The sequence below is a fragment of the Lepus europaeus genome, chromosome 8 (assembly GCF_033115175.1).
Source record: "Lepus europaeus isolate LE1 chromosome 8, mLepTim1.pri, whole genome shotgun sequence".
Classification (NCBI taxonomy): domain Eukaryota; kingdom Metazoa; phylum Chordata; class Mammalia; order Lagomorpha; family Leporidae; genus Lepus; species Lepus europaeus.
This window is the reverse complement of record NC_084834.1, coordinates 64,131,597-64,156,375: the sequence shown is the minus strand read 5'-3', so window position 1 is coordinate 64,156,375 and position 24,779 is coordinate 64,131,597. Positions and strand designations below refer to the sequence as shown.

The 24,779-nt window shown below is 36.7% G+C and overlaps 1 protein-coding gene across 4 annotated transcripts in view; it reads left to right on the top strand.

The window, feature by feature from the left end:
* ANK2 (ankyrin 2) overlaps positions 1-24,779 on the top strand; it is a 657,856-nt gene that overhangs the window by 515,861 nt on the left and 117,216 nt on the right. For all 4 annotated transcript variants that reach the window (XM_062199712.1, XM_062199708.1, XM_062199709.1 and 1 more), the window contains 8 exons: positions 380-565; positions 4,382-4,480; positions 7,416-7,514; positions 14,196-14,294; positions 16,100-16,297; positions 18,401-18,499; positions 18,661-18,759; positions 23,475-23,573. In XM_062199712.1, the coding sequence (XP_062055696.1) occupies positions 380-565; positions 4,382-4,480; positions 7,416-7,514; positions 14,196-14,294; positions 16,100-16,297; positions 18,401-18,499; positions 18,661-18,759; positions 23,475-23,573 (978 nt within the window). The remainder of the gene's footprint in view (positions 1-379; positions 566-4,381; positions 4,481-7,415; positions 7,515-14,195; positions 14,295-16,099; positions 16,298-18,400; positions 18,500-18,660; positions 18,760-23,474; positions 23,574-24,779) is intronic.

Genomic DNA, 24,779 nt, shown 5'->3' with positions numbered 1-24,779 from the left:
TATTATCATTGATTCAGATTTGGTTTCCATTCCTTATTCCTTTCTACTTTTTCCTTTACATAGCAGGCATTAGTTAGGATTGATCCTTTTATTTATTTTCTCATTGTAAACATATATTTGAGGCACACCCTTTGTGCACTATGTTTGGTTAGGATGTTTTTCAAAACGTATAGAATACAAATTAGGACAGCAATTTGCTTAAACTTGTGTGCAGTATGGCAAATAGCTAGCTGTAATATGCTTCTGATTTTCACAGTAATATTTCATCAGTTTGCTTGTCTCTCTTGATCACTACTTTAAAAACAAGAGGTACCACTGCATGGAGTTAAATTCCACATATCCAGAAGTTAGCAGGAGATTCTTTCCTTCTGTTTTCCAGGATGGCTTTACTCCTCTAGCTGTGGCACTCCAGCAAGGACATAACCAGGCAGTGGCCATCCTCTTGGAGAATGACACCAAAGGAAAAGTCAGGCTGCCAGCCCTGCATATTGCAGCTAGGAAAGATGACACCAAATCTGCCGCACTCCTGCTTCAGAACGATCACAATGCTGACGTACAATCCAAGGTAAAAGCTGAACACATTTGTGGAAAGGAGCTCTCCGGCTGCCCGAGTCCTCCTGGGGAATGATAAAGAAGTAGGCCATGGTGATAATGCAAAATTACGTCTGGTCATGAAAAGAAATCAATGATTTTTCAGAGGTATTTCAGAAAGAAGGGGACTTTCTGTTGGGGACAGTAACAAAAAAATGAAATGCAGGATAATTTTCTTTAAAAATGGGGTTCAAAATGTTAGAAATCTACTTCCTTATTCTGTTTACAGCCATAAATAATAGAAAAGGAATTAGAAAAGTGTACTGTGCAGTGTTTTGGGACATCTTTTCTTGCTAGAATGTGTTTTGGTGTGCTGGAATAGTATACCCAGGCAGGGAGCAGACTGTTTCCTTAATTTTGCATTGTGTAATATCTTCCCTCTTTTTCTACCCTACACTGCTTCAGATGATGGTGAATAGGACAACAGAGGTATAGTATTGTGGTTATACCAAAATTTGCCTTTTTTAACTTATTTTTTTGTTTCTGCCCAATTAGAAAAATGCTCACTAATTCATACTAATGAATAGAAATTCCATTAATGGAAAATTGATTTGGAAAATTTTCCCCATAGTTAAGGCAAATTGATAATTCAAATATATTTAATGTAACATATTTGAAGCATTATTTAACTGGTGAAACTATTTAAGTACTTTGTTAGAGTAGAGCCTGAAATGAAATTCCTTCTTAATATATATTTTAATGAATGAGCTTTACTATTAACTTTTTGCAAAGAGACGTGGTATTTTGTTTTCTAAATGAGAAATCTCAGAGTAAAATTTAGAAAAGTGAAATTAGGGTGATTTCTGTGCCACCATGTTTTATGTTTTTATATGATGGCAGTTGCTCTCTTGTTTTCCTGTATGCTGTTTTTTTCTTTAGCACATTGTATTTAATTAATAATGGCATTGAGCATACATAAACAAAGCCGTTGTTTTTTCCTGTAAGTCTTTAGTTCTTGTCATGAAATCATCTATTTCCACATACGGCACATCAGTCCACAAGCACGTTAAGTTCCCAAGCCTCTCTGTAGGGCGTGTGCACGTGTGACTGTGTGTAGAGATGCACACAACTGCTCCTTGACCATTGCTACTGAGAAATACTGACACAAACACTGCTGAAACTCTGCGGTAGAAAATTAGCAAACTGTCAAAGGCAAGAGACTATGTAGTCTGCTTACTCTGATGAGGGGTTCTTTAGACTCACATCTCATTTGATCAGTGTGTTGTCATGGGGGAATGGTGGACCTTTGAACATTTGCATTTGAGTTTTTACTGAGAGTCATGTTTTTAAAACTGCTATCTTTCTTAGTAACTCATTTACCTATTGAGATGGCAATATGTTATTCATGTCGTTTCTTTTCTTCCTTATATGTGGATGGAATCTAAGTTAGAGACCCCTCCTAACAAACAAACAAACCTGAGTGGGGGAGAACCCAACAGCTTAGTGAAATTTCTCAGGACTGAAACCATTTACGTTGATCTTAATTACTCATTTTAATACCTTTAAATTTTAGGTGCTCCTTAGTGATTAAAATAAATTTTTTAGAAATAATATTGTCTATAAATATTGTGGTAAAAGCAGCAGTTAGGGGGATATCCACTACTCACTGAGTTTTAAAGAGTCCTTTAAAGACAATAGAATAGCAATGAAGAAAACCCCTCCATCCCTACTTCAATGCTAATTGGAGCAGAATTCTATAGAGAGGGCTCACATTCTGAGGCATTATCCGAGATGGGCAATGAGGCTGTCAGATCATAACTTAATTTAGCTTTGCAAATCAGAAAAATAATATACTGTATTTGATTTGGAATATTTGAAAATAACCCAGCAGCAGTCAATATGTTTTCCTAAAATTAAATTGTAACTTGAATAACAGGCATGCATTCAAGCTGTGTCTGGATGACAGGAAATATCAAGATAAAAATGAAAAAAAAAAACAGTCAATTATGTCCTGAAATATAAAATTTTGACATTTGATAAGATAATCGCCATCTTATGGACTGATCTTCCTTCTATTCTGCTGTGAATGTTTGGTATCATGTAGATTCAAAATAAAAATATCTTGACTACAGTTGTGGGATCTGGATTGATAACTATTATTTTATGTTTTATTCTCTATAGTCAGGAATTATTTACAGCTAATGTTGATGGCATAGGAAAATTTGTTACCTAACTCATATAAATGCTTATGTGGGACATTTTAAAAATGAAGTTGCCAAAGCCTGTATATTAAGTCAATGCTTATGTTATAGTTTATAAACTATAACAATGGTTATAGTTTAGAAAATATTTATTAAAATATAATCTCATATACATCACATTTCAAGTACAATAGAATAATAAAAAATAACCTGAAAATTAAAGGATATGATAATCAATGGTCTTTTTTCTCCATTATCTTTTATTAAGTAATGAAAAATAGAGAACAGGGGAATAATTAGGTAATTTAGGGAACTTCAAAAAGGGAATTTCAAAAAAATGAAATTAGTTGGTAAGTTTACTTGAAGCAGGTGCTTGATGTAGTGGTTGAGAGGCCCGTATCCCACAGTGGAGAACCTGTGATCAGTATCTGGCTTCGGCACACAGCTCCAGCTTCCGGCTTGTACAGACACTGGGAGCAGCCATGATGGTCCTGGTAATTGAGCTCCTGCCATCAGCTTGGGGGACCTGGATTGAGTTCTTGGCTCCTGGCTCTGGCCGGGCACAGTCCTGGTCTTTGGAGACATTTGGGGAGTATACCAGTGGATTGGAGTGCTTTTTCTATGTCTATCTGTTTATCTCTCTATCTGCTTCTCAAAATAAAGACAGACAAGTTTATTCACACTTGAGTATAAAAATTTTTGAAATCCATGCATGGTTTTTTTTATTATACAATTTTTCATGAACTTTTTGAATACCCCTTAGACACACTTGTGAGGTTTAGTTAGAAAAGAGTTAATATACTTCTATTGTGAAAATGGTAAAAATATTTAACTAAATTTTCATAAAAATAAATGAAAAGAAATAATTTTTTTTCATTAAAAGATTTCAGACTCATTTTTTAAACATTTTGAGAGTAAACAGTTCTCAGTTACCACATAAATGATTTAACCTGGTTGGTTCATACTTTATTGTTAAAATTTGGTTTAATTAACATTAAGAATTGGATTAAGCTGAATGTTTTTCTTTATTTTATATTCATATTGATGCCAATACCTTATTTAATCTTTGGATTTTAGTTCTTTTTTATTATAACAACAAAGTCTAAGTTATGAAAATGGATAGACATTTCATGATTATAAGTGAAGTGTAATAAATTGTATATAATTTATAAGATTTTTCCAGCATATTTTCATAGTTCCCCAGATACAATGCTAACCAATGCTGTTTTTGTTTAAACAAAGCAAAACAAAAAACTGACTTTTAATCTTTCTCTGAGTAAACAGTTGTAATTTGGTTGTTAATCCTAAGGCTGAAATCATGTGTTGTTTAATCGTATTCTGTTTTTCTCTAATATATTAAGCCAACTCAAGATACATGGCTTTGTATAAATGAAAAATATAATTAATATATAAGGTAATTGAAAATAGTTTTGCCAATAACGGTAGGATATTTATTTGTTTTGTTATATAATTAGTTATTTCCCACTTTATAACACTAAAATTTAAACAGTCTTATTAAAGCATTTATCATCTGAATTGTACTGTACTTGTACTAGGTGGATAGTTACTATGTGATTTTGTTACTGAATCAGTGACTGTGTCATAGACTTTAAAAGTTTGACTGACACTTATTTCTTTGCTTTCTGTAGAGTGGTTTTACCCCTTTGCACATAGCTGCACACTATGGAAATGTCAATGTGGCAACTCTGCTTCTAAATCGTGGAGCTGCTGTGGACTTCACAGCCAGGGTATGGATTTAAATAATTTCTCAGTAGGGATAGCAGTGAGTATGTTAAGAAAGTAGAACTGAATTCCAATGGTTTTCTTACACGTTTCACTTCTTTTTCCTTTCTTGATCTGTGCTTAGGATACTAGAGTCCCCGAGTTTTTTCCTTCAAATCACAGGAAGTTGCCAACAAGTGAAAAACAAGAATGTTGTAGGTTCACAGGCACACAAATCACTTGCTGTGGTCAAGGAGGCTATAAATTCTACCTTTGTGTTGAAGTTATAGCTAAAGATCATGCCATGAAATGTGAATGAGCGGCTTCAAGTCTATAAGCAACACAACTGTTACAACATCGAATACAGAAAACATACATAGCTTACCTTATAATGATTATAGGACATACACTTTGACAGGAATTTTTTAGTGAATTGGAAATTTGTTCATATGAAGAATCTTACTAAATCTTACTAAAGCATATCATTATAGGTTAATGATATGCTTCTACTGGAAAGAATTCACTTCTATGATAATTATGCAGCTCAGGGTACTTAATATGAATCAGCAATATTTGAGTATTTGAACAACACAAAAAATCAGGTATACATCTTTTTATTAATGACATGATAAGTTAAATAAATATAATTAATCTGTGTAGTATTTTTGTACCTTGAAGTCTTCTTCATTAAAATTGTGTTGTGCTATTTTCTTTTTTCTTACTGAATTATTTTCTGAAGATGCTTTTAAGGATAACTTCTTCATTGAGTATTGCTATGTTTATTCATATTCTATTTTAAGCATGGAAAACTTTAAGACCTCAGACTTTTTTTTGTTGTTATTTTTTTTTTTTAAGGGAAAAAGCTTATTGGGGAAAACCCAGCAGGCCAGAGGGAAGGGGCAAGGAAGGAAAAAGAGAGAAGGAGAGTGTAACAGAGAAAAGGAGAGAGAGAGAGAGAAAGAGAGAAGAGAGGAGCCCAGAGAGAAGAGAGAGGGAAGCAAGAGAGAGCAGAGTGCCACGTTTTCAGGAACAGGTCCTTTTGAAACTTTGCTGGAGGGCGGGCAGGGAAGCAGGAGCATCGAATCCCATTAGGATGAGGGTGGAGCTTGACACCAGTGGTTGGGCCATGTGGCTTCCAGCAATAGCAGCTGGGGCTAGGATGGTGTCAGGGTGTAGATCGTGCCAAAAATAAAACTGCGCCATTTTCCTAACATTCCCCGATTTTTTATAAAGCAGGAGTTGTATGGGATTACATTAGTCCCAAAAGTCCAGGAGAGGTAGAGGGACAATGATCTGTCTTTAGAGCTACTTCCTGCTGACATGGGGCGATGAGGTACCCTTCGCTAGCTTGGGACAATGTCTCAAGCCTCTGTCTCCTGGGTGGGGAGCCAAGTATATCCATGTAGCAGCATTTGGTTGACTGCCTGGTTGCTGAAGGCCTTGGTTCATTCCATTATCACTTGCTGTAAACACTTAAACAGACACTGTATTATAAAAGTCAGGGTGAAAATAGCAACCAATGAACCTGAGAGTGGCATTAACCAGGTAATAAGAGGATTTCATAGAGGAGAGGAAATGATGGGGGTGGGGTGGGACCCTTGTGAGGACAGTTTGATGGACTTGGTTTAAAGCTGATGTCAACCAAGACTGGGAGAAAGGCCAATTAACTTTTGCAGGTAGAGGGGTCTGTCTGTAGAGAAATTCTGAACAATTATACAACATTAAGTGGAGGAGAGGACCATCAATACACACAGGTTGGGAGTAGAGCCATTGATGTAAGAGTAGAGGCTATGATTATAAAGGTATGAGGCCCAAGGGGTTAGATAGAAAGGACAGAGTCATTATTAGAGGGCCTAAGAAAGGTGCTGTCTAAGCCACAACTAAGTTTTCTGATTGAGAGGCAAATAGAACCTGACAGAAGGGGGTTAATAATAATCTGGTGGGTAGGGTACATCATAAAGGAGGTGTGAACTTCCTGGGGAAGACACCCTGTTGACTTCCATTACCTACCTGGCCTGAGAGGAGAGCTGGCCAGGTAAAGACAGGTGGCAACTCTAACAGGAAATTTACAGTTCTGCCTGCAATGTTACTGACCCTACTTGGCCATCCCCTCAGTAGCGGTGGTCACTTTGGAAGCTAGGCCGAGTGAAGGGCTTTTCAGCTTGCAGCCAGCAAGGTCTGTGGCTCTGACCTGAAGTCCTTTGACTCCAGGGCAGTTCCATTTCCAGTGATCCAACTCTTGTCTGGCAGAGCTGCTAGGGCTCTTCATAAGCTGACTTCTGCTGAAGCCCAGGCTTACCATATTGAAGGCCACTGCAATGGACTGGCCTGTTGGGTCTACTTGATGGCAGATCACTGTACGAAGCAGTCTATAATAGGCCTGCCACCTATCTTTACATTGCTTCTGATGCCTAGCTTTCTTTTCCTCCTGGTTTTTGTGAAAGCAGACCAGAGGATGCAAGTCAAGGGGATGCTCAAGTCCCATCTCTAATCTTCAGTGGCCTAAACTAGAAGTCTGTAGTCACAAGCATGTTCTGTAGTGGTTTTTCTGAGGTAGACATACCCATGAGGAAAGCTAAGACCTCAGACTTTTTAAGTGCATAGATGTGAGAGAAAGAAAAACTTTGCACCAGGCTTATATTTTAGGTAGAATTTGAAATTTTGTTTGCACTATGCAAAACTGCTTCGTTTGTTTCTTGACTGTAATGTGTACACCCCATACAGTTATTTCAGTTATGACTAACTTACTTACGTGATTTCCAGTTTTTCATCCTCTAACTATAATGCTTTGTGGTTTGTGTGCTTATTTATCCCTTAAAATTCAAAGACATTGAGACCGTAGAAACCATGAGTCACATTACTGCATAAATCACAACCTCCTTTGTCTTCTTCAACACAAAGTCATCTTCATCGTGCCCTGTCATACCCAACATGCTCTTGTTTGGTCTTTCCATGATGTAGAATGGAATCACTCCTCTGCACGTGGCTTCCAAGAGAGGAAACACAAACATGGTGAAGCTCTTACTGGATCGAGGTGGTCAAATTGATGCCAAAACTAGGGTGAGTATCTCTGTTTTTTCAACTTCTTGCCTTTATTATATCTTCGGAATCTCTTCCCAGGTAGCTATAGACAGTATGTTCCCAGAGAAATTGCTTTCTTAGATTTGCTTTAAATGTCATATACTATTTAAAGGCTTCACATATTAAAGTGAGATTATATTTGCTCATAGATACGCAGAGAAACAGAATCCTAACCCTTAGTGAGATAGATTTTCAAGTCTTTGCTTATTGGATTTCTAGAAACAAAGATCAAAGATTGGACTTACACATCTATTTGGGTAGTTATAAATATCAAAAACCCAAACTCATTGCCATCCATGCTACTAGATGGTGACTTACATAAAATATTTTATGTAAACTATGTAACTATTCAATTCCTAAATAATTTTTAGGGTTTATGCTATACTGACCTTTAGTATAAGATGTGCTAATACACTTAATGAGAAAAAAGCATATAGTTTGGCATATTGTGCATTTATTTGTCACATTTGGTCCCATTTGTTTCAAACTTGTTAAGTAAAATACTATTCTGAGTTTTTAATGTACCCAGAATGAATAAGATAAAAAGATAATAGAGTACAATTGTTAAAAGTGTGAATTCTGAAGGCAAACTACGTGATTTCTAATTCTACTTTTACCGTTTACTGAGCTGTGTTATCTACCATCTCTGAACTTGGACTAATAGTAGTATCTACCTAATACTGTTAAATGATAAATAACTCTTAGCTACAATATTTATCTTTTTAAAAATGAGTGGGTGAATTTCATAGCTACTGATAAATTTTTATACTGTTACTGACATATGCAATTTTCTGTTTAAACATATAAATAGCAGTTCGATTTTAGATCTCTGGGGTATATTTTGTTAGCTACAGACCTCAGTAAAACTTCAAACATTTCTGTGATACAAAAATGTTGAAATATGTAGTATAAATATCCAACAGAAGATGGTAGATAGCATGTGTCCCTTGCAGTGTTTCCTTTTTATTCTGTTCTTTGTTTAATTCTGGGACTGCATGTTCTCACAGTCCAAACAATAAGGGTCAAATCTAGATCCCTTACAGATCTTGAGGCTAGCAAATGTTTTTATTTAATAAACCTTATCTTTAAGCTTCTGGAATCTACACCAATCCCAGACAAAACATTTTTGTTTTCAATGACCTCAGAAATATCACTTTCATAATTTCATCTCTCTAAGATATTTGTGGGAGATCTGGGTTTGCTTGTTTTATCTGCCAAGATATCTGTGTGTTGTCCGATATTTTTGCATTAGTTTTATATGCTTTCTGCCTTTGCTTTGTTGGCATACCCATCCCCTTGCTATTATGTGGATTTGAAGAATTTAGAACAGTATGTATATGTCTGCATGTTTTGCTCAATTGTTATATTCAAAGGAAAGACTTTCTGCTCATCACCATGTTGCTAACATTGTTACTGATATGTTGTTTTGCATTTCTATTGTACATTACTTTCGTAATTTCTCCCTTATAGTGACCTTTCTGTCTTCAATGAGATTTTCTAATGTTTGGAATTGCCAAGGCAATAAAAGTACTCTGTAAAAGCAAAAAAAAAAAAAAAAAAAAAAAAAAAGTAACTTGGCCAATGTTTTAGGGATGCATGTATCTTTTAATCATGTTTTTGGAATATTTGTTCATTACTGAGGTGGTTGATTTTTTAAAAAATATTGTAATGTGTATGACCTACATACATTGCTTATCTAATTAAAAAGTCTCTAACTCCAAATAGGCAGTGTATTTTCATAAAAATAGTACTAAAAATGGATGCTGATACTATTTCTATCATTAACCAGTTGAGCAAGTTAGAAACCAAATGTAAGCTTTCATTTCTTCTGTGAAGAGAATGTTTGTACTATATTTCATCCAGTGTAACCTTTAGATACAGCATGCAAGTTGAATTTCATTCAAGCTTTTAAAAAGAGAAAATGTATTTTTAATTTGTAGATATTTTCATCATGGTCAATTTAAAGCAACTATTATAGTATTACTAAATGCAGAATTGAGAAGAGATATGCAAAATATTATCTCTTGTTGGTTCATAAGAAGTGGCTCCAAGCCGGCGCCGCGGCTCACTAGGCTAATCCTCCACCTGCGGTGCCAACACCCTGGGTTCTAGTCCCAGTCGGGGCGCCGGATTCTGTCCCGGTTACTCCTCTTCCAGTCCAGCTCTCTTCTGTGGCCCAGGAAGGCAGTGGAGGATGGCCCAAGTGCTTGGGCCCTGCACCTACATGGGAGACCAGGAGAAGCACTTGCCTCCTGGCTTCGGATCGGCACAGTGTGCCGGCCGTAGCAGCCATTTGGGGGGTGAACCAACAGAAGGGAGACCTTTCTCTCTCTTTCTCACTGTCTAATTCTGTCTGTCAAAAAAAAAAAAAAAAAAGAAAGAAAGAAAAAGAAAAAACAAACGGCTCCACCAAACTCCACAGTTTAATATTGAATGGTACTAATCTTTTTCATCTGTGAATTAGAATACTTTTTCATCTCTTAGTAGGATTTTAAAAGCATTTTTATATTCTTCCTATTCTGCTATAACAAAAAGAGCTATATCCCCTTACCAAATGCATAATTAAATAGTAGGTATACTGAAATCAAAAACCTTGCTCTGGAATTGAGTGGTCAATTCTGAAACTATAATATTTGATCCATAAGACAAAAGAATGGGTTTTGTTTATTCTTTTGCACATTGAAATAATATTTAAAAATGCAAAAGTGTTTAATTTGCTTTGACTATTCTTTTAGATAATATAAGATAATATAATAGAACTTCCATGTATGGAATTTAAGAAATAAATATAATTAATTCATTTTTTGACAGAGGTTTCAGTTTTCCCTAGTTATTAAATTAACAAACATTCTGAATTTAGTATGTTCTGTCAAGAATGCTTACTTGTTCTTATTGTTCTCACAAGGTTTTCTCATCTGGAGAAGAGTAAGCTCCATAGCTGCTTTCAGATAAATAAAAAACAAATCTTACTTGAAGTTTCTCACCCACTTTCATTAGGATGTTGTCATTCATTGAGACATTCTGCATCTTGCTGGTTGATTAGCATCTGGTATGAAACTGAGACATTTTTAGCAGAGCCCTTTGTTAGTACCTGAAAAACTTCCTTCTAATGTTAAAACACAAATTTTATAGCAGATTAAAATGAAATTATTAATTCAAGCTTAATTGAGGTTGTTATTTTTTTTAAACATTTATTTTTTAAATGCAGAGATGCCCCATATAAGGATTGTGTTTAAAATATTGAAACACATACTTCAATGCAAACATTGAAAGTATATAAAAACATTAAAGGACGATGGAAAAAGCAATATATCAGATAAAGGGGTCAGCCTTGCTATTTAGTCGTAGATGTAATAATTAAAGTAATAACAATAATGACTACCAATTGGCATACACAAATAATACTCAAGGCACTCTGCCAAGTACTCTACAAATACCTTATTTCATCTTCCTAAAAACTGAGGAAGTATGTATTATTTTCTTGATATGAAAATATGGAAGTGTTCTGAGAGTGAGACTGCCAGAAGGGAAAAATGAGTTTCGGTGGAGCGAGGTGACTTGACCTAGGACACACAGCTTAGGAAAAGTTGAGAAGTTTCTACAACAGCAAAGTGAAGAAGCTGCTGACAGAATGAGAGAAAATATTTGCAAACTACAAAACTGATAAAGGATTAATATCCAAAATCTATAAAGAGCTCAATAATTCAACAACAATAAAACAAACAATCCAGTTAAGAAATGGGCAAAGGACTTGAGCAGGCATTTTTCAAAAGAAGAAATTTAAGTGGCCAACAGACACATGAAAAAAATGCTCAGGATCACTAGCCATCAGGGAAATGCAAATCAAAACCACAATGAGATTTCACCTCACCCCAATTAGAATAGCTGTCACACAGAAATCAACAAACAACAAATGCTGGTGAGGATGTGGGGAAAAATGTACCCTAATCCCTATCGGTGGGAATGTGAACTAGTGCAGCCATCGTGAAAGACAGTATAGAGAGACTTCATAAAGCTGAAAATAGATATAGCGTATGACCCAGCAAACCCACTCCTGGGAATTTACCCAGTGAAAAGTAATCAACATATGAAAGAGTTATCTGTACACCCATATTGATTGCAGCTTAATTCACAGTAGCTAAGATATGGAATCAACCCAGATGTCCATCAACTGGTGACTGCATAAAGAAATTGTAGTGTGTGTGTGTGTATATATACATATATACATAAATATATATACACACACACACTTCTTCTGGGTCTCCCACGTGGGTAGTAGGTTCCTGAGCACTTCGGCCATCTTCTACTACTTTCCCAGGCAAATTAGCAGGGAGCTGGATTGGAAGTGGAATGGCTTGGACTCAAACTGGCACTTGCTCCCATTTGTGATGCTGGTGCCCCACTTGGCGGCTTTACCCACTATACTATAGCACTGACCCCCCTCATCTTTCAAACGAGGATGTAAATTAAATAGGGGTGAAATGATCCCCATTTATCATGAAGTTGAGCTTAGATTCACCCATGATGTCTGATCTGCGATCCATCCCAGGGCTTTGTGACTCCAGAGCCCATACACCAAACCTTCATATCAAATGCTTCTATTCACTACATAGCACTTTTAGAGACCTCACCAAAAATATGCTTGAGAAATCATGTGATATCTAGCTGTTTCATAACTTATTTAGCAACTAAGGCTTTGCTGTCCACCTTCACTTGCTGTGATCAATACCCATGGCTCAACCTCTTTTTTTGAGACAATCTTTCTTTTTCTTTTAACCTTAAGCCTCCACTAACTAGGTAATTTGTGTTCTCAGGATTTCACTTCATTTTCTCTCTCCACTTCTTGCCCATTGTTCCTTACATTTTGCCTCATATTCACCACCCCCTCATCCTAGATTTTTGACCATGTCACCCTAAGGAGAAATAAAATACAAAAGATAGAGGGCAATCCTTTGAGGATTGCTGTGGCATCCAGGACTCCCCTAGGAATATGTATACATTTTAAAAATTTATTTGAGAAACATAACACACACACACATACACACACACGAGTAGTCTCCCATTCACTGATTCACTTTCTAAATGCCCACAACAGCTGGGGCTGGGCCAGTTTGAAGCCAGGAGCCAGATCCTCATCCAAGTCTCCCACATGGGTAGCTGAGACCCTATGTACTTGAACCATCACCTACTCTCTCCCGGGTGGGGGGGGGGGGAGGAAATGGGGCCAGGACTTGAACCCAGACAATCCAATATGGGATGCAGGCATCCCAAATAGCATCTTACCTGCTAGGCCAAATGCATGTCTTGTCCCAGAAGTATTAAATTAGAGAATCTTATAAATACCACAACATACAGTTGTACCATATTTTTCTTTGACAGTTTTAATTCTGTATATTAATATTAAAATTTGTCTTTGGTAAGTAATTACACAATTTTTTAAATGTTGAAAACTATTATATGGAAATCTTTTTTTTAATCAAGTTGATTCTTTTAAAGATTATTTATTTGAGAAGTGGAGTGACAGAGAGACAGGGAGAGGTAGAATGCAAGAGATCTTCCACCTATGGTTTAATCCCAAGATGGCTGCTATGGCCAGCACTGGGAAGGCTGACACCAGGAGCCCAGACCTCCATCTGGGTTTCTGACATGGCTGGCAGGGAACTTAGTACCTGAGCTATCTTCTGCTGCTTTCCAGGACACATTAGCAAAGATCTAGATCAGAAGCAAAGCAGCTGGGATTGGAACCAGTACTTGCTGATATCGCAAGTGGCAGCTTAACCTACTGTACCACCACGCCAGGTGCCTGGAAATCTTTAAAATAATCTAAAAAAGAAAACTTTCCTGTTGAGAAGCATCAGGGACCATTTTAGGAGAATTGATGAAAGTAGTAACAATTCAAGAGAGAACATACTTGGAATAAGGACAAGTTAAAAAAGAGAGGATTTGGGGACCGACACGGTGGTGTAACCCATAAAGCTGCCTCCTGCAGTGCCAGCATCCCATTTGGGCACCAGTTTGAGTCAGCTGTTACACATCCAATCCAGCTCTCTGCTCTGGCATGGAAAGGTGGTAGAGGATGGCCCAAGTCCTTGAGCCCCTGCATCCGTGTGGGAGACCAGGAAGAAGCTCCAGGCTCCTGGTTTTGGACAGGTACAGCTCCAGCCATTGTGGCCACTTGGGGAGTGAAGCATTGCATGGAAGACTTCTCTCTCTCTCTCTGCTTGTGCCTCTCTGTAACTCTGCCTTTCAAATAAATAAATAAATTTTTAAAAAATAAAAAGAGAAAATTTTTGGGAAAACATTGTGTTAGTATAGCCAAAATGAAAACAGGGTCAGTGAATGTATTTTGCAGTTGTGGTTTCAAGTTCAACAAATGCAACATATTCTCCTTTTCCATCTTCCTGAATACACCTTGGAACACCCCTGCTCTCATTATTTCTCTCTCTCTCTCTCTTCCTTCTTCTCTCCCCCCTCTCCCTCCCACACTCTCAAGTTTTCTTTTTCACTTGTTTCCTTTCCTGTCATTTAGCTAGTTGCAATTCTTACTGATTTATTGAGTCATCAGAATGAAGTTCAGAGAACCCCTTCGTTACTTGACAATAGATGCAAGCTGGACTTTTTTAAAAGGAACTCAGACCTAATTCCATAATTCTTTGGCAGGATGGGTTGACACCACTTCATTGTGCTGCACGAAGTGGGCATGACCAAGTGGTGGAACTTCTGTTGGAACGCGGTGCTCCCTTGCTGGCAAGGACAAAGGTGAGTCGTCATGGGTCTCATGGGCTGTAAAAGACTCTTAGTCACTTGTCAAGTGATCAAGTGGGAATGAGGTGATATCCCTCTCCTAGCAATGAAAGAGGTGCTTAAGACCTGACTATTCTCCTCACCATTATAATTCCTCAAAGGGAGTGTTCATTTCTCTGGGTGTCACTCACCCTCCTTCTTTGAAAACTCTAGTTCTCAGCAAACTGGACCTCACCACAGCCCTCTTTTTAGTTCTTGGTGATTTGAGTGGTCTTCCTAGGAGCAGTGGATGGTTTTTCTTGTTGGCTTCTCAGCTGAGTAACTGTAAACCCTCTGTAATTTCTGTATCTCAACTTTCAACCCCTCTATACCCACTCTGGCTTTAGCTTACTCTCTCCAGAACCTCAATTTCAGAAATTATTTTATTTTGCTGTGACATTGTCCCTCATTCACCCTATGCTCTCACTGCTGCCCAGCATACATTATATTGCCATTACTACCATTCTCTTACATATTCATAGTCATTCTGATTAAATTCAGGTCACATTCATGCACCTGAATGTGGTGGCTACAAAAACCTCCCAACCACACTGGATTGCTCACTTTAAATTCATGATCACTAACATCAAGTCAGCTCCTCATGCTGCTGGAATATCAGACTGTATTTCCCAATTCTGTTTATTCTTGCTCATTAATACATGCCTGTTCTCTAATTTACCTTCAGGCCACTTAGCCAACTTCCCTTTCTTCACTTCCCACAACTCTGAGAAAACTGAAGCAATCAGAACAGAATCTGTTGGACTCCCACCTTCATATCTATCCAGTTACATAAATCAGAGCCCAGATAGTCTATGTTTTCTCTTGCTACAGTCACATGGTACAATTGCTTACTTCTCTCTTTTCAAAATAATGCCCTTATTTGCCCTCTGGAATGTTATATTCTTCTAGATTTCTTTTTGTTTTCCTAGCTTCTGCTTCTGAGTTTCCTTTAAGTTCCTTGTCATCTCCCAGGTCTTTGAATGTTAGGACACCTAAAGCTCAGTCTTTGTGTCATTTCACTGGCTAGCTGCACTCGTTATTGAAATCTTATACAGTTCCATCTTCAAATAGTGTCTACAGGCTGATGACACACAACTGTATGTCTCTAGAGTTCCTTGTGTGAATGTCACCATTGCTCCACAGATATCTACTGGGTATCTCAAGTTTAGTCAACTACACACTAAATTTCCTGATGTTTTTTCCACCCTAAACCTAATCCTCCTGTATCTCAATGGCCAGACCTTAGCAAGGAGCTGGGAACTCAACTAAGTCTCTCTTATGGGTGACAGGGATCCATTGACTTGAGTCATCCAAGTTATCTCCCAGGGTCTACCTTAGTAGGAAGGTGGAATCAGGAGCTAGAGTTTGGACTCAAACCCAAGCACCCCAGTATTGGATGCAGACATGCTGCTTGATGCTTAACCATTATGTTAATATGTCCACCAGCAGAAATAATCTAAACATTGATAATCACTTATTTTTATAAATCTAATATTACCCTAGTAGTTGTAAAATAAGTCTGAATTGCCACATGTAGCATGTATACATTCGAAAAAGTTATATATTAGTATGTTTTGCCTAAAACAGTTTAATTATTAAATTAAATATTCTCTTAGCTCCCCTGTCTTTCAAATATAATCTGCTATATATTCAGATAGCAAAAGGAAATTATTTTGTCCTGTCACACTGTTTTCAAGATCAAGATCTGATATTGCTCTATTTCAGAACCTGAAAGTAGTGAAGAAAATGTGGACTTGATTTTCTTTCGTTTTGATGTGCAGAATGGGCTGTCTCCACTTCACATGGCTGCACAGGGAGACCACGTGGAGTGTGTGAAGCACCTGTTACAGCATAAGGCACCCGTTGATGATGTCACCCTGGACTACCTGACAGCCCTCCACGTTGCTGCTCACTGTGGCCACTACCGTGTAACCAAACTCCTCCTGGACAAGAGAGCCAATCCTAACGCCAGAGCCCTGGTAAAACTGGCCCAGTCCACCTTAATTGAATACACATTGAGATAAGCAAACCCACTTTGACCACTGGTGCCTACCTCACCAATGCATGGTTATAGATCCTGCTAAATTTATCACCCTCACAAGTTGGTTGTCTGTCTACTTCATGCTTCCATAGTTTGCTATTAAATAATGATTGAGCAATCATAGATTTTAGAGAACACCAACATAACATTTCTGAAACTAAGAAGTTGCAAACAGGTAGGTACAATATCTCTCAAGTGCTAAGCAATTTTAAATCGAAAACAGAATTTGAAAAATAACAAATTATACAACAAGTCTTGGATACTTACTTCCAAGTAGAGTCAGAATACTGGTCTCAAAAAAATTCACTTTATTAATTAATCTCTTTTTGGGAAAAATTGTTTTGAAATGGTAAATATATTTGGCTATAAAAGGTGGTATAAAATGTAGGCTTGTGAAGAGTTCACCAGGAGATTTTTCCTTATGGAGCTGACTACCCAACCATACACAAATAGAAGAGTGATGCTGGTGTATTATTGCTTTAGAAAGCCTTGTAAATAAACCATTGCAGGAACTGCTCAAAAGAAAACTGCAAGAGGCTGTTCCCAGAGTAGCTGCTACGTCTCCCAAGGTCTAATACTAAATAAGTCTTCCTTGCTTCACTCATATTCTAACCATAATCATTGGAAGGTTTGGACATGTGCTAATTTATGCCTCTTGATTTCTAATTCTCAAACTAAAAGCAAATACTTTTTTCTAAGTGTTAACATGGTTTATGTCAGATAAAATTCGTCTCTAGACAATTAGTATTTAAGTTGAGAGAATACATTAATTCTTCAGTTATTAAATATTATACTTATTAGAAATTTTCTATTGGAATCAATTTAATAAGAATTAGCTAGAAAGCAAATATTCTTTCAGTGTTACATGCAATTGTGTGAGGAAATTAATTTTCTCATAGGGAGTTGAAGATACTGATTCTCACTCAGATACTGGTCAATTAGTTTACAAACTATCATAATCTAATAATTGCAAATTTTAAGTGCTATATGGACATGTGACTATATCTGACTTATTAGATTGCTTATGTAGAGGGGAAATTATTTAACAGATTAATTATGCTTATCATTCCATTGTGAATAAGAAGTTATTAGCCCTAGTGAGATCATATGATTTCCTGATAACTGATAGTTCATAAAAATATTGACTGATGATCATACCCCATTGGTACAGGCCAGGGTGTTTACTGGAAGAATAGCTATAATTTAACAAAGGGCCATTTTTCAAATAAAAAGATTACAAATAAAATACATAATTAAGCATGGAACTGGTTAACAAATTTTTCCCATAATTTTTGTAATGCTAGGACTTAAGTAGTTTTGCAAAATCAGAAAATACCTTACAGGCTCCATTCCACAGTCCTGTGCTACTAAGAATGATTTTCTTCTAATTATCCCAGAAATTCTCTGTACTTTTCTTGAAAATATTGTGACACTATATAATTTCCTTATAAAAGAAAATTTATCTGATTGGTATATGTATTACGCAAACTTTTAACATGAAAAATATAACTCTGGATATAAATATTTATGAACATAAATGAGGACTTCTGCTAATACCTCCTAATGAAAATGGTAGCGACTCTGAGGAATTTATCATAGAGGCTGTCATACTCTAGATTTTTTAAGTAAATTCAGTAAACACATCCTGAGAAACAGACCTCCATCAGAAAAATGCACACATCTTTGGGGCATCTTCACATCATTTCACACCTGACGAGTCAGTATCCCTTGACATCTAGCACTTCTGAAATAGAGTCTCTCCTGTATTTCTTCTTCTTTGAAGAGGAAACCCATATAACTTCCTTCAGTTTTGTTTTCTCTGTAATCACACAAACAGAATCATGTGCAGGCCCACCACAAAGAAGCAAAGCTGGCTGCCTACAGAACACACCTTTTCTTCCCAAATTCCGACACCTCCAGGGTTTGAAGAAATGGTACCACTCCGTGAAGATGTAACATTATTGCCTGCAATGTGCCAGCATGGAGTTGTGTGAGAATCGTTTCTGCATGTTTTCCACTAACTCGATTGTCTTTTGCACAGAATGGTTTTACTCCACTGCACATTGCCTGCAAGAAAAACCGCATCAAAGTCATGGAACTGCTGGTGAAATATGGGGCTTCAATCCAAGCTATAACAGAGGTAGAACATGTTTCAGCTTGTCACAAAACAATCCTCTTAATCCTTCTTCCCCTTCCTTTTGTCCACCTCCTGTCCTCTTCACTTGAGTTTTTTTTCACCTGAAGAAGCCCCAAAGCCCCACCAGTGCAGAGGAGTAAAACTACTGTTGCTTTGTTTCACAGTCTGGCCTCACACCAATACATGTGGCTGCCTTCATGGGCCACTTGAACATTGTCCTCCTTCTGCTGCAGAACGGAGCCTCTCCAGATGTCACTAACATTGTGAGTATGGCTTGGGTCAGAATAACCGCAGGGAGAAAGAGCGAGAGGAGCAGAGTGTGGGTGTGTGTAGGTATGTTGGTGTGTATGTCATCAAAGCTAGCAAGGAGGCTTTGAGAAGGGCCCTCGGGAGAACATAGCCCTAGAATGATTGCGACAGCTTCGCTGAAAAGAACCTCCACAGAGGGAGAAATGTGTTAGGAAATAAAATAGAAGCTGTGGAATGAGACAGCTAAGCCTTCCTGTACAGTTGGATGGAACATGCATCTGAATTGCATTTATCAAAACAAAATACATTTTTAAGGCTCCATTGAAAGTAAATGGCTGACTGCCTGCAATAAAATCTTCAGGGCTCACCCTCGTGGGCTGAATGATTTGTATTCCAGGAAATTTTCATTAAAATACCAACTCCATTCCATAATCAATCCTATCAAAAGATTAACCATAGATAGGTCAATATTAGGAATTTTTACTTGGTATCAAATTCCCCTTCCTTTCAGTTAGTTGGAGCTTCCATTTTCTAACCCTACTTTGATTTTTAAGTTTGGTTTGATTGTGCTGGTTGCAGAGGCAGCCTCTGTTACCTGCAGAGGTAACTCTGATTATACCTGCATCCTGAAATGGGTCTGTGTCTCCAGACAACTTTTCGTTCTACCAACAGATACTAGACAGCCCAGAATTCTTTTACATAATCCAATCCGGAAATTGTACATCTCAATTGTTTATATTTCTCAGTTTCTTGGATTGTGCCCTTTTAAACTGTGTTTGACCACTGGATCATGGCACACATCTCATGAGCAGGAGAACCCCTCTGCACGAAGGAAAGTCACGTGTTTGAAGCTCAGGAAGGGACTGAACACTGAGATTTTTAAAAACACGTACAACAGACAACTCTTCCCAAAGAGATGTCAGTGCTTATTTTTCAAATGAATCTCATTTTCTAAAACAATAGATGGACTACTGTTGCTAGTTTTTAGTGCCTTTATCCATTTAAATTGTGAAACAAGACGTACATTTTCACTTTTTATTTGTATTCCCTCTCCTCATGTTGCTGTATTTTACACACTGTTGCTGGGCTGCAGTTTTTGAGCTTGGGCAATATCCATTGTGGAAACAACTTGATTTGATTTTAATACCTGTTAATACTTTTTTCATATTATTCAACAATTGGAGCATAAAGCCAATAAAGAATTTAAAGTCTCTAAATATGTATTTGTATATTATGCATATATGTTATCTAATCATAGCTTTTGGTCTTAAAGTAATATTATCTACTGATCTTAACAGTAATTAATTGAGACCTGAGCAGATTTGTAGGCTAAATAAGCAAAACCCCCTGAATATTGGCCTAACTTATTGCATGTTCACATTTGCATTCTGGTGCCTTATAAGAACAATGGTGAGACCATGATAAATTATATAATCCTATTATAATAATACATACATATAAATATATTCTACAGGTTGCTTGATTGTGATCCCTTAGATTATCTTTTATAGGAAATTTTTTTTGAAAAATTGTTAAAGAATAATCCAAATAAAATGGTTGTGGGATTCTGTAGTTACTTTCTGTGGCTACTCTTAATTTGCTCCTAAACTAATCAATTCCAGATCTTTTGGTGACTTAAGGAGTTACAATATCTTTGCAAAAAAATGCTATCAGGGCTGCATGTATATTTTCAGATTAAAATAAATAAAATGTGAATTGAAACACAAAAAATTTTACATCCTTTCAGGGTCTTAAAAACTCTCCAAACTGGCAATTGTAGTAAACTTTAACTTCCAACTGTTGGCCATTCTAAAGTTCTTCATTTTGTTTTATCTGTTCATTTGTCAATTACATTCTCTTTCCCTTCAGCTTCCTCAAAAAATATTTGAGAAGCACTTGTCAATATAATCCTGTCCCCAACATGTTTCCTAGTTATTTTTTTTTTCACTTTTGTAAGAGGCATCCTTCAGGGAGTAGATACCTACCTATAGATAGGACTGCCAGATAAAATGCAGGTCCCTCCCCACCACAATAAGCAATCGTTCTTCTAAGTATGTCCCATGCAACAGTTGAAATTATTCATTGTTTGTCTGGAATTAAAATTTAACTGGCCATCATGGATTTTTATTTGTTAAATCTGGCAATCCTACATTTAGAGGAATGTAACTTTCTCTAGCAATGAGATGCCTGTGAGCTGGTGTTTTCTCAGAACCTGAGGATATAGCTACTGGATCTCAAAGTCTTTGCAAGAAACTGTGTGAAAACCGATTGCCTGCTTGCTGTGTCACAATTGGTCATTTGCTGACTCCAAAGTACCCCACCCTTGGAGCCTTTGTGTGTTGCCTGAAATCATCCTGCATTTTTTGAATGCAATGCTGTCTGTTGTGCTTTGACGCTTTCCAACCTGATGTGGCCAAAGTGGAAGTCAAGGCAGCTGTGCTCAGTTTTAACAACTGAGGAAAGGGCATGACATTTGGTAACTGCTTTGGACATGAGCCTACGCATTCTCTTGCCAGTCTCGTTTTGTCTGAAAATACACTCCAAATGTGAGGTGTGTCAACAACTCAATTATGTGCAGACGATTTTACTGAAAACTATTTTTCCAAGAAAGCTTACAAATGCATTTTGAAATCTAGAAAGCTGAACTGCCAGTTACTCTACATCCATATTCCAAAGTATTCACTGACAACCATGGAGTAGAAAACCAAACAATTTTAGAAATGAGAGGGTGCCTAACAATAAAAAACATGGAAATTGTTATTTATACTTATAGTAATGTAGATATAAAAGGGAAAGGGCAATTCCAATACAAGTCCATTACATGGGAGTCATTAAATAATAATTAAAGAAGACCATTGTTATAAAGTAGAGAAAACATGTGTGTGTACATATGTACCTTTTCTTTGAGTATGAAGTTTAATACTCTAGATTTATGTCTAACTTATCTATTTCAATTGTGTAAAAAACATAAAGTAATTTAAGTATACAAGAAGAGTTCTGAAGATATTAAGACTAATATTGAAAACATTTCTAGATTTTTGAAAATCTTTACTGATAAAGATTGGCTTGTAAAATAAACATGTACATCCATCAAGCAGTAGGAACTTGTGGGCCTCTTTGACTAAACTTTCTACAAAGAAATTAAGTCTTAATTTTATTTAAACCAAAGTTAATAAAGTTGCTAACCCTTTATCAGACCTAGAAATAAGCATTTGAGTTGTTTTTCTAAAAATGGTTAATAGACTTTAATCTCATCTCTTTAAAGATGGTTTTTAAGTGATATAGATAACAAGTTAGAAATAATGGTTAGCAAAGAAGAAAAATCTTGCCATACATCTAAAGTTTGATAAGAAATACTGTTATTCAAATGTCACTTTATAAAACAACGTAATCCAGATACATTTACTTTATAAAAACTAAAATTTGTCCTCAAAAAATAAGGCCGTTAGAGGATAAATGAATCATCAACAAAGAAGAGAAAATTAGGCATCCAGTTTAATTCTTTCATAATCAAATCATTTCACATTAATTTCTCATAATTTCAAAAAGAGTGGATCTCTGAATACTGAAATGAAGTGTGAGTTATATACTAAATTAAAGTTCACCTGAAAGTTTCTAGATATAGGGTTTATTATGCAAGCAATTGGAAGAAATTATTCATATTCATATATAGCATACATGGCCTATCCAGTTCCATAGCTAACTTGAATGACCTTATTTAGAATGGTTTACTTTATTTGACCGAAATCAGCTTTGTTTTCTAAAATAGTTGTAATGAATTAATCTATAATCATTTTTACTTTAGTGTCTTGTTCTGCTATAACTATATAATTATTTAAAGGGAGGAGCTCTTGCCTTCTTCAGAACTATTTATGGCTTTAAAATATGCTAACTTTAAAACCCTCTCTCTTAGAGGTAGTTATAAGAGGCTTCCCAATGAGAAATTCTCTTATATCTAATCCTCATCTTTCATCCTGCAACTCTAGCCCCCATTTCTGATAAGTGCACCATACTTTGATGTGGCATGAAGATGCCTGGGGAATGATGTGGTGCCCAGGGCTGCTTACCTCACCAGATGGCACTGTTAACAGTTACTTTACTCGTCTCTCATTAGCTGTCTCCAGCAACTGCCTGTAATTCAATATGCTCATTAACATGAAGTAGGTGACTCCTGAGCAAATCAGATTTCTTATATGACTAGTCATTGTCTAGTCTCATAACCAAAAGACAAAACTGATATAAAATAATAGTTTATTTCAGAAAAAAATTTTGAATTTTGGAAAGAAACTATTTGTGGCACAAGTGATATGACATTTTGCCATGTGTTGATTTGCTCTTCAGCCTCTTGATTTTCTCACTAAAAGGGGACTAAATTGTGATCACCTACTTAAGTGGGACAGTGACAGATTTGGGGTTCATAGGATAAAAGGAGTTCATCACCAAAACCGGTCTAGGTTATGGAAGTTTCATTCTGAAATTACACTTCAGGGTATCGTGGATGCTTGGGTAAGTTCACTAGTTGCCATGGACCAAACAAAAATAAAACAAACACTTGTCTTATCCATATGAAGATGTTTAAGATATAAAACTACCAGACTAAATAATTATGCCTTTTCATAGACTTAAATCCTTGGATGTATTGCTGAATTTCACAAGAAGGGACATCTGTATTCTTCTCATCCAGAGCAGTGGGTTTATTTATGATTGGATAATCTTTGTTTCCTGGCAGCGTGGGGAGACGGCACTGCACATGGCAGCCCGGGCAGGCCAGGTGGAAGTGGTCCGATGCCTCCTGAGAAACGGTGCCCTTGTTGATGCCAGAGCCAGGGTAAGTGTGGGTGCTCCGAGGTTCTTCTCTAGTACAGTGCATGAGTCCCATCTGTAGGAGAAGGTATGACTTTTAAGGTCCTTGATTTGCAAATGCCATGGACTATAAGTCATATAAACTCAATAATAGTTTTTCAGGCACTAAAGCAACACTATATAAGTAAAAACACATGATGAAAAATGGACCCAAATTTCAGAACTATTGACATAAGAAGAAATTGTATAATTTATTATCTAAGAAATATAGCAATGGTAACATTTTCATTTTTAACCTCTTTATTTTAATGAATTTTTAAATTTTACCTATATAAGATAGATGCTATATACATGTGAAATTCATTTCTTACCAACAAAGTTGAAAAATTTCCAGTCATTCCTTACTAATTTCTTAAAAACAAATTATACTGCAAGTTTCAATGTTTTCCCTTGATCTGCTTCACCTTCCTCCTTTTAAAATGAGGTGTCCATTTCTTCCTACTCTGATTTGATGAATTTAGGCACTGTGCAATTCCACTCTTCCAAAGTAGAAGTATTTGATTATTGGCGAGTGCTTGATCAGGCTTGCTCTATTTTAATTCCCTCACAGATTGAATTGTCTTCCCTTTTCTTTATCATTTCACTTGCCAATTTTTTTTCTCATCTCCTTGCTTTACAATGAATACTCCAGTAAGGTCTCTTAATGTACTGTATGTTCTATTTTGCTTTCCACATTGTTCCATTGACTTTTACACTAACATCATTGGGAAGTCTTATGAACTATTTAAACACTTCTCTCTGCCTTCAATATTTGACATACTTAAGCTAAGTCAGAGCTCCTCAACTTGAGTTGTACCATTATGACTTCATTAGAGAAATGCATATATGGGAATGCATCCATCTGGTTGGAGTCATATAAGCTTTATTGATTTCCTGAACGTCACTTCATTTCCAGGCCTTTCTCATTAAAATGTAAGAACTGAATTTGAAAACTTTAAAATTCCTCTCCAGGAGAAGGCGTTTGGCTCAGCTGTTAAGTTGCCTGTTAAGATTCTTACATCCTATATCAAAGTACCTGAATTCAATACCCAACTCTGACTCCTGACTCCAGATTCCAGCTAGTATATCTCTTGAGACACACCAGATGATGACTCAAGTAGTGAGATTCCTGTCACCTATGTGTTAGACCTGGACTGAGTTTGGGGGTACTGGCTTCAGCCCCAGCCCAGCC